The sequence below is a fragment of the Rousettus aegyptiacus genome, unplaced genomic scaffold, assembly GCF_014176215.1.
Source record: "Rousettus aegyptiacus isolate mRouAeg1 unplaced genomic scaffold, mRouAeg1.p scaffold_m13_p_5, whole genome shotgun sequence".
In the NCBI taxonomy this organism is placed as follows: Eukaryota; Metazoa; Chordata; class Mammalia; order Chiroptera; family Pteropodidae; genus Rousettus; species Rousettus aegyptiacus.
In genome coordinates this window covers 25,413,761-25,430,850 of record NW_023416308.1, presented here as the reverse complement: position 1 = coordinate 25,430,850, position 17,090 = coordinate 25,413,761, and the positions used below count along the sequence as shown (strand labels likewise).

General features: G+C 35.7%; 1 protein-coding gene across 10 annotated transcripts in view; it reads left to right on the top strand.

Annotated features, from left to right (window-relative positions):
- The window catches only part of CDON (cell adhesion associated, oncogene regulated), a 148,066-nt gene that overhangs the window by 115,569 nt on the left and 15,407 nt on the right, over nt 1-17,090 (top strand). For all 10 annotated transcript variants that reach the window (XR_004950795.1, XR_004950794.1, XM_036220439.1 and 7 more), the window contains 6 exons: nt 517-698; nt 1,192-1,297; nt 5,625-5,747; nt 8,842-9,063; nt 11,066-11,346; nt 14,030-14,109. Coding sequence is in view for 8 of the 10 variants with exons in the window: in XM_036220439.1 (XP_036076332.1) it covers nt 517-698; nt 1,192-1,297; nt 5,625-5,747; nt 8,842-9,063; nt 11,066-11,346; nt 14,030-14,109 (994 nt within the window). In the remaining 2 variants the exon portion in view is untranslated. The remainder of the gene's footprint in view (nt 1-516; nt 699-1,191; nt 1,298-5,624; nt 5,748-8,841; nt 9,064-11,065; nt 11,347-14,029; nt 14,110-17,090) is intronic.

Sequence of the window (17,090 nt, the reverse complement as noted above, 5' to 3'; positions counted from 1 at the left end):
TTTTTAAGTTCTTAAATCTAATACAAATAAATACCTTCTGTTATAGTTTGAATCTGCTTCCTCTTATCCTGATACCTATAGAATCAGCTACATCACCCACACCAGCACCTCTTCATAAATGTACTCACCGTATTAAACTGCTTCAGTAGTTTCTTTCAGAGGGAAAAGACCCTGGTTTTGAGCACAGAAACTTGAACTAGTATGATACTGTATTTAATGGGTGTGACTTTAGAACAGGATGGTAAAAAGAGCAAATGTGATCTTTCCTGTTCTCTGCCTGCCACCTTCCGTGATAGACATTGTTATTCTCTCATGGTATTTAGATCTTGGAATCTTAAATACAATGCATTAAGCAACTACTACCAGTTGATAGAAATTGGCAAGTGGGTTGAAATCTACCATGTAGGCTGTAGAGTACACTATGGTTATGGCATAATTGTTATATTTTGAATACTATATCTTCAGTCCTCTTATGACAGCTTTTTTAAAATTCCGGATTTTTTCTCTTCTCAAAAGGTTCAACGTACAAATTTAGGGTCATTGCTATCAACCATTATGGTGAGAGTTTTCGGAGTTCAGCATCTCGTCCTTATCAGGTGGCTGGGTTCCCCAATCATTTTTCTAACCGTCCGATAACTGGACCTCACATTGCGTACACAGAAGCTGTCAGCGATACTCAGATCATGCTAAAGTGGACGGTGAGTGAAACGTCTTCTCTAACGAGAAGATTTTCCCCTTTGACCATGCTGACAATCAATTTAATATTCTTGTGACGTGATAACAATAAACAGCAAATTTTCAAACTTTTAAGTGAGGAGGAATTGAAGGACATAGATATTTGTCTAAAAGAACATGTAAATGGGGCAGGGTTAAAAATAAAGTTATTGCCATCTCAGTTCTCATCAAAATGTTCATTTAATTGCCATTTTACGATTCTTTCATTTTGAACCAAATATAATTTTATGCCTTTGAATCTTGTGAAACATATTGCTTATTTTTGTTTGTTTAGCCCTGCAGTAAGCTAAATGCTTTTAATACCTTTGAATACCTTTGAATGAAATTAAGAATGGCTATTAAGGATTTTTGCAAATTGAATCTAGAGAAATATTGCCACACAGATAAATAAATCTTAATGGATTTGAAGGTTAAATTTATTTTTGTCTTTGACAAGTCTTTGCTTCTGTTTTTTAGTACATTCCATCAAGTAACAATAACACTCCCATTCAAGGATTTTATATTTATTACCGGCCAACAGATAGTGACAATGACAGTGATTACAAGAGAGATATTGTAGAAGGTAAGCTGGGGTCCCAATAAAGGAGTTTTGGAGAAAGGAGGTTTACAAATATTATAAAAAAACATCATCCCAGGTTAGGAGAGTAAAATATGAAGTGGTATATGTACTATTACTTTGAATTTTTCCCAAGAAAGAGAGTGTTTTCAATATAATGTGTGTAGTAGCTTATATTTTGGTTATAAAAACAGTCATTTACAAAAGTATGGGGAGATATGATTTGTCAGTAGTTCATCCAAAAAAAATTTTGTTTTCTCTTTTGTTTAAATGTGAGCTGAGAATAAAAATCATGTAAAATAGTTTTTAAAATAATGTCTAAATCAACAGTTCCAGTGAGGTTTGTACTAGAACGATCGCATCTAGAGCATGTTATCTACTTTTAGAGATACTGAGAAATTGGAATATATGTAGAGAAAAGACAGCCAACACGGTGAAGGGTGTTGAAACTGCCCTTCTACTGCCTTTAAAATATAATTTGGAACTTTGCATATGCTTTGCATATGAACTTTGCATATGGCCCCTGCGTATTCCTTGTCTCATGTACCTTTTCCTTTCTCTGTGTCTTCTGTCACACATTGGCCTTCTTTCAGTTTCCTCGTGGGTGCCAAGATCTTGCTTGCCTCGGGACCTTGGCACATGACAGTACCTGCTACCTCCTGTGCTCACCTCCCAAGGCTTTATCCAGTTGCTCCACTTTGTTGTGTGCTTAAATATTTCTTCTTCAGATAACCTCCTTCCACTTACATGACATACCCTTGTTATAATTTCTAATTGTGCCCTTTGTGTTTATTTCATAGAAATTTATCATACTTTAGATGTGTGTGTGTACGTATGAAATAATTTGCTTCAAGATTGTCCTCCCACTAAGTGTTAACCTCCTGTGGGCAAAGGGCCATAATTACCACTGCTGTATCTAGTCTATATAGTGGTGAGGTACTCAGTATTTGGTGAATGAATGAGTGAGTGAATGCATGAATGAAGTCCAAAAAGAACAATGGAATGTGTGGGGATGATCAGGCTAAAAAAAAGGTGACTAATAAGCAACATGACAGCTGTCTTCAGATATTTAAGGACTTATGTAGAAGATGAACTCAGTCAGAGGAGGGGCAGTTAAAAGGAAGTATTTTAAAGGAAGAATCCTCCAACGTAGTATTTCTCTCACAAAATAATACACTCACTAGTTTTGGAGGTGCTGTCAGTAATATCTTGGAAGGGATTCTTGCTTTGGGAGGAAGGCTTCTTCCAAGGTCTTTTTTCACTCCAAGGTTCTGATCATCTGAAATACTACTTTCCTAATGGACCATGTCAGAAAATTGCCCTGAGCCAAGGTTATTTTCATATGACTTTGGACATCAAATACTGAGTATAGTTTTTGTTACAAGTAGTCCTACAATAAATTACTTTAATATGTTATATGCATCATTTTTTTTTTTACATATTGTAGCATTCCTTTTGATGTTTATTCAATGGAATTACTTTTGTAATGTAATGACAAATTTATCATCTATGTTTTAATACCTGGCACATAGTAGGTGTTCATTATATATTTGTCGAATGAAAGAACGATTGTTTCTCTTTTCTTAACCTAGAAAAGTAGAAAAGAAATTAGTCCCTAAAATCTACTTTAAACAAAGAATTGAAATGTGGGAAGATAACTGTAGTGGTAAAACCGTGAGGTCAAGATAGTTGCCGTCTTGAGAGAAAAGTGACTAGAAGAAGCATCAGGGGGACCTTTAGGTGCCATAATATTCTCTTTATTGATGTAGGTGTTGGACCATGTTCAGTTTGTGAACATTCAGTTAGCTGTACAGTTCTGGACACTTTATCCATGTGCATATTTTACTTCTTAAAACGGCTATTTAAAAAAAGAAGAGAGAATTGTGACGGTTATACATTTTAGCCCTACCTAGGTCTTCATTTTAGTTTAGCTGGATTAGGAGAGTGGTGCTGCCACCTTTTTATTTTTAAAATCTTTTGACAGAGGTTAAACATTTGTTATAAAATAGTTTTAAACAAGGCAAATGTAAATAAAATGAACATCTCTCTCTGTCTCTTTGTCTCTGTCTCCTTCTCTCTCTCGCTCTCCTCCTAACCTTTCCCAGTTCTCTCTAGAAATATCTACTGGTAAACAATTTTAAAGTATATTCTCTAGTTAGATCTTTGGACTTTTATGAGCTTATGTGATGTGAATATTGAGTGTGGAACTGAGAAATTACTTTAAAGGAGCTTTTGTATCCAGTAGTAGAGTCTGCGAATGTGAGCTTTGCCCGATGGTTCACAGAGAACTTGTTTATAAACTTAATACACAGAGCAGTTAGATGTTTAAGTGGGCTTCACTGTTCTGTGTAATTTGCTTATTCCTTATTTTCAAGTTTATGCATTTGAAATTCTTTTTGTGGCAGTTGGAAACTATTGGCCTGTTCTCCCAAACCAAGGAACAAAAGTATTTATGCTTCGTACTTAAAGCCGTCTTCAAAGTTTTAGATTACTTATTTATATTGACTCAAAATTTTTAAGATTTTGAAAAAAAATTGAAGCGCCATTACATTGGTAAAGAAGACAATAAGAGGACAATTATATTAAATTACCTTATTTCTGAATTCACATTTAGATAAAGTGTGTTTCTAGTGTACCAATGCTTTTGTGCTGAATATTTTTACCTTGTAAAGTTGAATTTCAAATAAATCAGAGTAGTCAAAGTCTGTGCTTTGGCTTCTCACCTTTTCTAAGATTTCCTCTGAGAAAAAAAATTACTAAGCAAAAGATATGCTTTGGTTGATTTTAAACTTAATAGTGCACTTAGTTGTTTTATTCATCAGTGATCAGTAAAAATTCTTTCTCTCTGCCAATATTTCCTGTAGTTTTAGCCATTGAAATAATTACAATCACAATAGAGTATTAATCTAACAAGATATGTATTATTTTAACTATTTTCTCGTTAGTAACATATCAGAAGCTTAGTCTAATTCCATTTTCACTACTGCTATGTACAGTAATTCAAACCTAGTGCAGTAATTATTCAAGAGAATGTTTATAGTTAGGTGAGTGGAGGGCCGGGCCAGAAAAGAGCTAAGGAAAGAGGGAAAAAATAGAAGTTTTTAGAAAGACGTTGGAATTTACGAATAGGTCTGTTCCAGTCTCAACCAGATTTTGAGTCGTTTCTTTACATTTATAAATGGTCATAGATTTCCTTCCTTACTAAGCTTTTCAAGTCTCTCGATCCTTAAACAAGCAGGTTTCTATCTTATAAAAATCTCTATCTTATGAAATGTGGGTCTTTATGAATAAGGGATTTTGTATTGATGATCTGAAAAAGGGATTGTACTTCCTGATTAAAATATTTTTGTCTGCATTGAATAGGAAGGAACCTGGTGCTATCAGTCCAGATCTGACTTGTATGTGTGGGTTTTTTTTTTTCTTACCCCTTCAATTAATTCTTAAATCAGTTGGTGGTATAGTCGAGTTCCTAAGAAAAAGTGGAAACAGTTCGAAGAGGTATTTTCTGAGAGAGATTAAAGGTGCTTGAACAGTTAATTAAGTCTGGCAGAAGTGTCTTGTTTATTAAAGTTTGTCGCAGGTCCATGGAAGTAAAAATGGAGAGTGATTTATACTTGAGTGCTCAGTTTAGGAGTGTTTCTAAATGAAATGTTGGCCGTATGCCATGGACAATAGACTCATTCTATTATAGATACTTGTGTGGTTTGGAGACCCTGACCCAAAAGAAAAGAAATAGTTGGAGCAGTAGCCAAGAATTTTCTGTAGTGGATTTTGCTTTTTGATTATTCTCAACCATTTATTTAGGCATTTCATGTCATGTCAGTTCACGTCATGTTCATTACAACAGAATTGAGAGTTTTGCTAAGGCCTGTCTTGTAAATGGTCACTTGTTCTGGAAAAGGCACCATTTGCTGAGTATTGGGTAGACAGAAGAGATTGACTTACTGGGCTGAAATAGAGAATTAAAGGACTTGAGAGGGGGTTTTTTTGTGGTTTTGTTTTGTTTTGTTTTTGTTTTTTTTAACCTATGCATAAAATTAACATGTATTTTACGAAAGACCACTAATTATTTGTTATGAAACAAAGTATTACTGCCAACACACAGGTATAGCTTTAATTCAGTTTATCTCTTTTCTATATCCTTTTTTTTTCTTGTAATAGAATGACTCTTTATCTGTGATGCATTACTAATATACTTATATTATATTAAGTGCATTTTTATTAAACAAACTGACTATATGGTAACGGATGCTGCTCCAACCTCATTTTGAAATTATTGAATAATCATTTAGGTGTGCGATATGTGAACCTTATCTTCTATTTTCCCCTCTAGGTTCAAAGCAATGGCACATGATTGGGCATCTGCAGCCAGAAACCTCTTATGATATTAAAATGCAGTGCTTCAACGAAGGAGGAGAAAGCGAGTTTAGTAATGTGATGATCTGTGAAACTAAAGGTAGGAGAGGGATGAGAATTTGTGCTTTTTCCCTGGACAGTACTAGATTCCAAACTCTGCATTATTCCTTTTGATGATTGATATATTTACCTGAGGAAATTTCTGCTTTGGACTGTTTTGTAGGTGCATACATTTAGACCATCCCAATGGAAAGTATAATATGTTGGCTAGAGTACTTGTCTAAAAAAATAGATTACATAAGTATCAATCATATTAATATCTGTGTCACTCCTGAGTAAGTCACGTCCCTTCTCTTTTTCTCCATCAAAAGAATAGAAAGATTTGCTGACTCATTTCTGAGATTGCTGTGAGAATTAGAACACGAAGTAAAAAGTATAAGAATTTTAAGGACAAGTGCCACATATGTTTAGAGTGGTTTCTTAAATAACAAATATGTATAACACCAATTGTTTAACTAAGTATAGTAGTTAAGTTCAGAATTCGCAGTCACTAATTCTAAACTGAAGTTCTCAATTTTGCCTACATGCATAGGTTAACGGAAATATTACCATCTTTAAAAACAGAAGATACCACATGTGAATAATAGAAACCACTAATATGGATATTTACAAAGGAAAAGCACTCATGTCCAGTCTTAGTTAATCTGACAGTAAAAGAGACTATCTGTGTTCCTTTTTAAGAACCAGGGAAAATTCCCCAGGGTCGTAGTAGATTCCCCCACCCCTCCTCTGCCTCACTAGACAGAAGTCAGTCATGTGCCCCCCCGAGCCTTTCCATGGGATAAGCTGGTGGACCACGATCTACTCCAGAATTCTCTGAGCTTCAGTGGATACCTAAACAAAACCGGGGCCCTGCCTACACGTGGGAAGAAGCCTGTTGACTGGGCTATGCAGCCATTAGCATCTGCTACAGGTGATTATTTATTATCCCAGTTTAAAATGAGGAAACTGAGGCTCCAAAAGATTGGATTATAAAGCCAAGACTTAGTTCCATCTTTTTATTCTAAAGCATTTGTCTTTCTGCAGTAGAACCCATATTAAATCAACATTTAAACATATCCATACATAGACCTTTAGACTGACCTCGAATATCATTCGATTAGCACATATTTAAGTGCCTTTTTGTACTAGGCACTGTGATGTGTTAATGGGCATTTCTTATTCACCTCTAGAGAGCTGTGATCCTCAGAGCAAAACTAAATTACAATGAAATTTATTATCTCTCTCCCCAAGACATTAAAGAATCTAGCCAGGTAAAACATAAAACACAGACAACAATGTAATAATTATATTGTTTAAATAGTATCATAGTATAGCCATGTCTATAATAGTGTGCCTCATTAATTGACCTTGCTAGGGAATAAAAGCTTCTGCCTACAGACTTTCAGATCAACGCAAAAAGAAAAAAATTCTTTAAAATGGTAACAGTTCATGTTGAATGACCTTATAAAATGTATTACACAATTCCTAGCCTGTTTAACAAAACATTATATACAATTGCACCTTTTAAAGAAATAACTTAAAGTTCTCGTGAACAATGATTGTCTTATCTTTAGTAATTCAGGAAATGTTTCAGGATTGACAGAAGGCCCACTGTTCCCACTGCCATCAAAGATTACAGACTGTCAGGATTTTTCTTTAGTTCTTCCGTTTCTCGTGTTTTTCATGTCACCTTCTTTTCTTTCACACTCTGAGCTGTCTCTTCTTATTGATAACTAATGGGTCTCTCTCACTTCATCCTCCATCATCGCAAAAGTTTTTAACTTTAGCCAGAGGTTGGCAACCAGATTATCAAGGATGGTAGAATTATGACTAAATTAAGAGTAAATAAGGAGTGAATTTAGCCCGAAGGACTTCCCTATGAGTAATCATGATCTTTAATGTATGACCTGTAACATCCATTTTGCTTCAGAAACTTGTTTGTTTTCTTTAGAATTGGCAGGGATCTGAGAATTGTTTAATCCAACATACCACCTGAAGTAGAAGTTTCCTTTAGAGCCTCTGCCAAGTATTCATCCAGCTTTCAGTGATAGAGCACTCTTTCCTTTGAAAGGTGGCCTCTACTTTAGAGCTTCCGAGCTCTGTTCTGAGTAAAGTTGCTAGAAAATTGAATCCCGGTGTAATGTTTTCGAAAGACCACTTGCTTCTATGGGTTGTTAGGTGCTAAAACATGAAATATAGTATAGTGCTTAGTAATCATAACAAAATTGATTGAACGCTGCCATGTGCTGGGTTCTCTTCTAAGTGTTTTACATGGACTAACTTGTTTACTCTTCATTACAACCTTGTGACGGAGCTGTTCTTCTTATCCCCATTTTCCACATACAACTGGTTTATGAGGTTAAAATCATTCAACTGACAGTAAATGGTGGAGCAGGACAGAAACTTTGGCAGTCTACTTCCAGAGATTGGACTGTCAACCACCATGCCCCACTGCATTTCTATGACATTTACAGCATTTGGAGCATGTTGTTTGTGGACAGAAAAATGTGGGACTTGAGTCCCACCTGTTGTTAGCTTTTGTTATCACTGTTATACCAAGGAACGAGGTAAAAGTATTGCACTTACATGGGCTCCAAAAGTTTTTGGTTTTGGAATATTTAATATTTATGCGCAATTTTTTTGGTATTATATATAATTGTTCTAATAGTCCAATGTCATATCTTCTAATATTAATCACATGGTAGAGACATTAAATATAAAATTCTGAGTCTTATTCAGCTCAAAGGATATCAGATAGAAGGAAGTTTTTGTCCCATACATAAGCTGAAATACTTTTTTTTTTTTAATTTATGTTTTTAAATTAGTTTCAAGTATACAGTTGAAATACTTTTATTTCAGCTCTTTGGGAGTCTTCTACTAGTACAGTTGAGCAAATAATCATATTGCAGTTTGGGTTAGACCAAGTGCATATGTTTCCCTGATCTTATGTTTTCTCTAGAATTTGTGGACTAAAACTTTGAATGTGAGATTCTGAAACTTTCGAGCCCTCTTTGTGACTCATTGGTGGTCAGATCATCTCAGTAACAAGTGTAAACAGACTGCATTCCTAACCAGACCTCCTTCAGAGAGTAAACCATTTCATAGAGTCTGTATTCACTCTGACATCATGTTTTCCTTTATATTTCAACTAGTAAAACGTGTTCCTGGAGCTTCTGAGTATCCTGTCAAAGACTTGAGTACCCCTCCAAATTCTTCGGGAGGTGGTGGAAATGTTGGGCCTGCAACCAGCCCTGCCAGAAGCAGTGATATGTTGTACCTGATAGTTGGCTGTGTGCTGGGTGTGATGGTTCTCATTCTCATGGTTTTCATTGCCATGTGCCTGTGGAAAAACCGGCAGCAGAATACTATACAGAGTAAGTCACTATCAATATTTCCTTCTCTTTTTTAGAAAAAGGTAGGTAGAAAAATATTGTCAGAATAAATATTGATTTCTAACACTTCTGCGTGTTAGAGTCATGGTATAAAACACATTAGCTACTCTTCATTCAGAGGAGATGACTTTAAAACTGTGTTAGCTGTCAACCAAAGTAAGTGGAGCATCAGATTAAATCGCCCAGTAGAAATAAACAACAAAGCCAGAGCTAAGCTGGTCTCTAAGTAAATAGCTGACTCTGTGCTGGGAAACTCTGGCTCTGTCAGACCACCAAAGAGGATGAATCCTTTAGGCATGAGCACTGCAGTTGCTGCAGGAACACCTTCATACTCTACAAATCTTGGCAGCAGGGAATAGAAAAGGCATGATGGAAAGGAACGTAGTGAGGGCTCCTCTAAATGACTGTCCCTGGATGACACAAATTAAAGTAACACGGCCCTGTTTCAGTACCTGGTGTGCCAAAACTGTGTTCGAGTGGCGTCCCCTCCCACTAAATGCATCTAGTGATAGGAGTGCTCAAACCGTCAGTGATGGCACTGTATTAAAACACAAAATTTAGAACTCTTTTTCCCTTTTCTTTCCCCAGTTCTCTTCTCCCATGTTCCTACCTGTCCTATTCCCCCAGCTTGTTCTAAAGTAGAATCATCAGAAAAAAAAAAAAAAACAGTACCTTTCATCTTTGGCAAGAGAAAGTTTTTTCATTTTCCCTTTGGCCTCAGAATAGGAGAATGAAAGAAAAGCAAAGAAAGACACCTGCAGTGACAGGCACCTCCAGCATCTATCAGCCAATCCCCACATATGGTTCCTTTATATTTAATAACTCGGGGACGGCGGGGGGAAGTGATTTATTTTTATTGACTTGGTGCCTTTCACAAGAGAGATGGTGGTGGTGGTACCAGGCTGCAAGGGTTAGAGGTCATCCGATTGGGTCTTTTTCTCAATGTTTTTAGCATCATTGACTTCATAGTGTGAGTATGCTGAATCCTTAAAAGTATTGATCTGGTTGCCAGAGCAGGATTAGTCTGGTTAAAGTCACTTTTTTGGTGACTTGGTAATATGTTTAAAAATGGAAATATACAATAGTAACGTTCAGTCATTCATTCAAAAGGTACTCATTGACCATCTTCTGTGTGCCTGGCATTGCCATAGACAATGGAGACATAATGGTAAATAAAGTAAATGTGACCCCTACCCTCTCAGATTTTAGTTTCGTGGAGAAGATAAGCAGGTATACCGACAACTCACTCGTGGGAGAAGTTCAGTAATAGGATAAGGGCACCTAATCCAGTCTTGGTGCTCTCTAATACAGTTGAAGATTTTATCAAAACTGACAGTGAAGGGCTTTCTAAGGGATATTTTACTTTTTTCTAAATATATCTGGTAGGTGTACCTCTGGAAATTAGAATTTTGAGGCAGCTGCATAAGCGCTTTTAATATTGGGAAATGGGATAATTAGCCTTTTGCCTTTAATACCCTACAACTTCCAAACTGGCTGTGACAACCAAGGAACTATATGAATAGTCAGCGAATGTATACACAACTCCATTCTTTTTTTAAAAAATGTTATTTATTGCTATTCGAAATATCCTACCTGTAGTTAGCCTTTTGTTGTCTTATATATTAATTTCTTTCAGCACTTTGAAGTACATGGGAGTTTAAACCCTTAGCGTTGCCAGTACTTTGATAGTTTCAGCTTGCACACAATTTATTATTTTCTTTTGAGTAATTGCTCTCTGGTTAATTTCTCTTTACATTAACAGAGTCATAATTAACTCAGAGTTCCTAGCTACCACCACATGGAAAAGGAAATAACAGCAATAACTTTATTAAAGCATATCTCACAAGTAGGTTTAAACTGAACACTTACGTTTTATTTTCGTGTATGTGTAGTTTCTTAGGGGATTTATTTAAAAAAAAAAAAACTTCCTAAGGAAGAAGATTGCCCTTTTCAGTATCTTTTTGTTATTGTTCTCTCTTAACAGAATATGACCCACCAGGATACCTCTACCAAGGTTCAGATATTAATGGGCAGATGGTGGAATACACCACTCTGCCTGGAACAAACCGGATAAATGGAAATGTTCATGGAAGCTTCATAAGCAATGGCAGTCTCAGCAATGGCTGCTCCCATCTTCACCATAAGGTCCCTAATGGCGTCAGTGGAATCATGAATGGGAGCTTAAATGGAGGGCTTTACTCTGGGCACACAAGCTCTCTAACCAGGACACATGTGGATTTTGAACATTCTCATCATCTAGTGAATGTAAGAGACCCAATTATAAAGGAAAGTTCCCTGTGCCCCGCGGTGCTGTGGTATAAGAACAGGGTGGGCATACATGGCTTTTTTCAATATGGAAACCTTACTGGTTCACTGGAATGGCATTAGTATGTATTCCTGGCAACCCCTTGATCCAGAGGAATCTTCGTAAGCTTTCTATTGTCAGATAAGAGTTACATTCATCAGTATGGTTTATATTTTAAAATGACTTAGCTCTGAAAGTGGAACACTAGTAGCGAACAGACGAAGTTATTCTTGAGATGAAATGGAAGTACCATTGGGTGGAGACTGGACCAGATACTTGAAATTTGATTCATTTAGAGCAAAGTCTGAACACTCATGCCTAGGAGAGTCAGGCAGATCATGACACCGAGCGAGGCAGGTTAGGAATGAGGCAGCAGCAGTCGAGGAAGTAGCGAACCGAAGAGCACACGTGCCGTCTTAAAGGAGCAGCAGTAATTCAACTCCTGTGTCCAGCCTGGACCAAGGGCCCAGTGTGGTCAGACTTTCTGTTTTTGTAACACATCTGTAAATACAGGTGAAATCACCAGGTTTGTTTAAAGGTCGCAAACCTATTCCAGTTTTCTAAATAATTGTGTAGGCCATGGCGGACATGTCTGCAGGCTACCAGACTGACTTCTGACACATTGTGGGCTTCCTTTGTTTTTTTATTTTTTCCCCAAATCTGGTGTTGCCTGTAAGATTTTTTTTTTTTTTTTTTTTTGCAATTGACAATATTAATATGTTTTCATCACAAGGAGTAATAAACCTTTATAATACCTTTAATTCAGGGATAACTAGCTGATACAGTTTAATTTTTGAAATGGGAACAGATTGACTGGCATATTTCAGAGGTATACTGGTTAAAGAGGTTCCCTGCACCAAGAAGTCAGATTTATTACATGGCTTGGATATGCAGCTTCATTATTGTTTAACCAAACAGTTTGTTTAGTTGATCAAATTTAAGTTTTTGTCATTGTTCCGATTACAAATGGCCATAATTCCCAGTGTGTTAAAATTTTAAGAAGTTTAAATGTTTTTTTCACCTTCAACTTTAATAAAGATTTATTAAATATATCTGTAGAACAAAACTATAATATATATTTGTATCTTAAAGCTAGAAATCTAATATTAGGCTTTCGTGTGGCCTAGCTTTAATATATTTTAGAAAAAATATTTAATTTTCTTTATTGCATCTCATTACCAAAAGAGAAAATGATTTCATTATTTTGTGTGGAAAGACATGGCTTATATTCAAACTTTCTCAACTTTTTTTTGTCACCATTCCTAGTCCAAACTACTAACATTGTCCAAAAAACTGAAGGAGAGAGCATTAAAGTTTGAATAGCACATACTGTTTCCATAAGAAGAAAAAATAAGTCTGATGTTTGTTTTAGTATTTTAAACACAGTACTTTGGTTTTTTGCACAATGAATTGCTTTTAAATAATAGTTGCCTCATTAGGTGTACAATTTTAGAGGCTATCACCTGTGATTTTAACTCGTTATTTTTCTTTTTGGGGGGGGTAGGAGGAAATAGGGAAATTAAAAAATGATGGTCATCATAAAAATCATTAATTAACTTTAATATGGTTAGTGACTCAAATAAGTGTATATTACCCTGTAGATTTTAACTTCATTTTCTGAAGCTTTGAAGTTTATGCTCAGGAGCTGAATATAGCCTAGGCATATTCTTTCCCTCAATGTTTTCTTAAAAATTCCTGTTGCTAGTTGGATCAAGAATGTTCAGAAAAATGTTCAGTACTTTTGGTTTGCTTAGATTCTGGCTATTGATGTGAGATGAATGGAAATGGAAAGTATTCTGGGAAAAACAATTGCCTGAACTCTTCCTAACCTTGAAGGCCTGCTCTGGGTCTGGGCGCAGTGTGACAGCCTCTCCCACCCTTATCAGATTCATTTCTGTTTTTTATCTGAAAGCAGAATTTTGACTCTGACTAGAAAGCCAGTTCAATTTGTAACTTCAGTTTTGAAGAACTCTTGCCATTGTATATGTCAAGTGAACATTTTACAATGAGGTATGTGTTAATCTGGGCATTTTTCTTAATTGCTGGGCAGTTACCGCCAAAAGCAACATCAAAATATTAATACTCCCCTCCAAGTCATTGCTGGCTGAGAATCTACTCCATCTGGAAAAATATAACATGTTTTAAACTTAGTGTAGTCAAGTGAACAGACCTAATCGAAATAATTACAGGAAAGTGAAGATGGGTTTATCTTATGACATCATTCGGACAGATTTCCACCCTGTTTCTCCAACTGGCATTGCATAAAATTCTTCCATGACTGCTAGGAAAGTAAAAATGAATAACTGGGTATAATGTATAGTATATTTTGGGCCCATTAGATTTGAAACACTGAAGGGAAGTGACTAAACTTCTCCATTGATTTGCCTCTTCCCAGTACAAAAATACATGGAAAAACATGGCAGTTAAGTTTTCGGAGTGCAGTTGTAATATTGTGCAGAACTCCTTTGTGAATATAGGTCAATAATGATAAGCCTAGCATAGCTTAAGGGGAGTCGGTTAAAATATACCATGTATCCAATTATTATTGGCATGGCTTTTACATTTGAGAGTCTTTGGTTACTGCTCTATGGCACCTTCAGCACTTTCTTCTTTTCTTGTCCCCTGTACTTTCTACCTGACTAGGGTGGTGGGATGTACACGGCGGTACCTCAGACTGACCCAATGGAGTGCGTTACCTGTCGAAATTGTCGGAACAACAATAGGTATGTTGATATGTATTTGCATAGATTGTTGTGAATAAGGTGTATGACTCCTTTTATTTATTTCCTTTAAAGCAAAGGAGGTTCTTCAAATTTTACCTAAAATATAGATCTCAGAATATGGAATCTTAAGTTTCAGGCTGTTATTAATTTTTGTCCCTGCTTTACAAATTTTTATCTTTCTGTGCTTTGGTTTCCTTTAGCAGTGTTGACAGTATTAAAGGCTTTGTTTCTGAGATATTATTAAAAGGTTTGATGTTTTTAAAATCTTTAGAGTTAATCTCTATATTCAGACTTTATCTTTTCTCACCTGTTATTTTCTGCTCTATGTTATGGGATGTTTTTTACTCTACGTTGTGAATGAGTTTGAATGTTAGGGGAAAAACCTTGTGTGTATAGTAACGTTTTTTCATAGTTATATTACTGAACTTTTATTTCCAGATTATTCAGTATTTTTTTGAAAATTCTTAAAACCTTAAGATAGTTAAGTAGCAAAATCTTGCTTTCTTTTAATTTTATGACTTAAAAAAATTAAAAGTAAGATATATCACAATATTTCAAACGAGATAGAAATATGTAGAGTAACATGTACATTTAAATTTTGACAAAATATTTGGAATGTTTTCATGCTGCCTCTTAAATTTCAAAGGATTATCAATTTTTTTTCTTATATTAAAGTTATGTCTGTCAAAAATCTTAGTTTTTTATTTTACATAATGATAGCATTGGTTTCCATGGTCTCAAAAGTACTTTCAAGCTCGAAAACTCTACAATTTAAAAATTATCTCATAGGTAGGACATAAAATAACTGAAGCATAGACTGTAGTGTGGATATTTCATTATTGAAAATGGATTTTGACCTGTATTTTTTAAATGAATTATAAGGTTAAGTGTTACGTTTGAGAATTACCAAAACCAGAAGTTGAAGAAGGATCCAGTCAATCCTAGAATTAAAAGTACATTGTTTCAGCATATGCTTTGAGAGTTACAGAACAAAAGCAGTAAAGCTTCCTGGAGATTTTTCTTGATCATTTACTTATCTGAGGGTTTCTATATTGGTCAGAACCATCTTTCTATTTCATGCACTAAGATTTACTTGTTATGTTTTTTAATTCTGTGATGCCCCCAACTGAATGTTAAGATGTTCATAATATTGAAGCCACATTTTTGTCCTGAGGTTGTCATAGGTTTTGTCACAATTTGTTAGAAACATGGTAAAGAACTAGTAAAGATGTTTCATATAAAGATGTTTCATACACCTGGTAAGTAATTAAAACAAATGGCATTGCCAAATACGTAACGTGTTTTCCTTTATGGTTCTTGTGGTCATCGGCAGATCTTGATTCAACGTAGATGTTAGAGTGATGTTATGAGAATTAGTAGATGTAGGCCTTGCTACTGCTTAAGTCTGTGATCTTGGGAAAGTTACATAATCTCTCCAAGGCTGTTTCTTTTCCTGGAAAATGAAAATTTTCCGAGGTTATGTAAAATTGCCTGCAACATACTCTGATTGCGGATTTTGGTAATTTGCTGCTAATCATGTCTTTATGATGAGGTGTCATCCTAGTACCAACAACACATCCCATTTTCTTAAAAGAATTTAAATGACCTCTACCATCTTGTATTAATGGCCATGGTATGTGTATGTGAGTGTGTTTGTATAGTGTGGAGGGTTTTGAATTATACATTTTTTTTCCTTTCAGAGATTGGTCAATTATATTTCTACTAATTTTCAAGTTAATGGCTTCTTGCATTTCATGTTTGAGGGTTTTACTTTCACCTGGGAACAGGGTGAATTATTCTTCAACCTGAGAAAATCAGTTTGTGTTACTCCCTGGCTTAAATCTTCCTACATGAGGGTGTATCTGTTTAGGGCACATCTGCTTGTCTGCATTACCTCCAAGGTTAGCCAGTGCCTCACCTGGCTTCCAAGAGACATTCTGTGATTTTAACACTTAATAACTGGCCAGATAAATAGCAATAAATATCTACCTTCAACTCTGGAAAATCGGAATCATTAAATTCAAAGCTGCTAACTCTTTTTGAAATTGAAACAGGTATCTCCTCTCAAGGTCCCCCTAAATGGAAAAAATATGCTCAATTTTAATCAGTTTACACTTTTGGAATATTGGTATCATTACTAAGAATAAATTTGCATTTTCTAATGCCAACCAAAACAGCATGTACACAAAAAGAGGCTATTAAGTCAGTTAAGTTAGATAAGGGCTGTCAAGTGGGCATTTTAGAGTTTTTGGCTATTCAGTCAAATACAAAAGCGAAAACAAAAACAAAACAAAACACATTTATTGAGCACTCGCTGGACACTGGAATAGGTTCTGAGGTGTTTCCAGGCAGAAGGAATTATAAGTCGTGGACATAGGAAGGATGATGTTTACATATCCTTACAGAGTCTAGTTCAGTGGTTATCGAACTTGAGCTGCACTAGAATCACTTGGAGTGCTTGTGAAAACACAAATTAGGAGGCTTTATTTTTAGAGTTTCTGGTTTAGTTGGTCTGGGGCGGGGCCTGAAGATTTGCATTTCTAATGTGGTCCCAGTGGTGCTGCTGCTGGTGATCCTGGGATTTGGCTTTGAGAACTACTAGAATGATTTGGCTGCTGAAGTGCAAGTAAAGAGTAGCAGGATCCAAAACTGGAAAACTGGCTGAGTTTATATCATGGGTGACCCTAAATGTCAGAGTTTAAGAGCTTATTTAATAAACATTTACTGACTGCCTACCAAGTACTACAGAGAGCCCAGTCTGATAGTGATTCATAGACAGAGCTTGAAATCGAGCTTGAAATCAATTTGAAGAAGCATCTTGAATCTTGTAGTTTTAAATTTAAGGGATGGAAATAATCCCTCTTGTTTCTGTAATATAAAATACAGAAGAGACCTGAGAATTTTATATTAAAGGGGAGATATGGTTTAAATGAGCTAGTAGCATCATTATTCTTTTGAAGGCTTTTGAAAAGGGGAGTGCT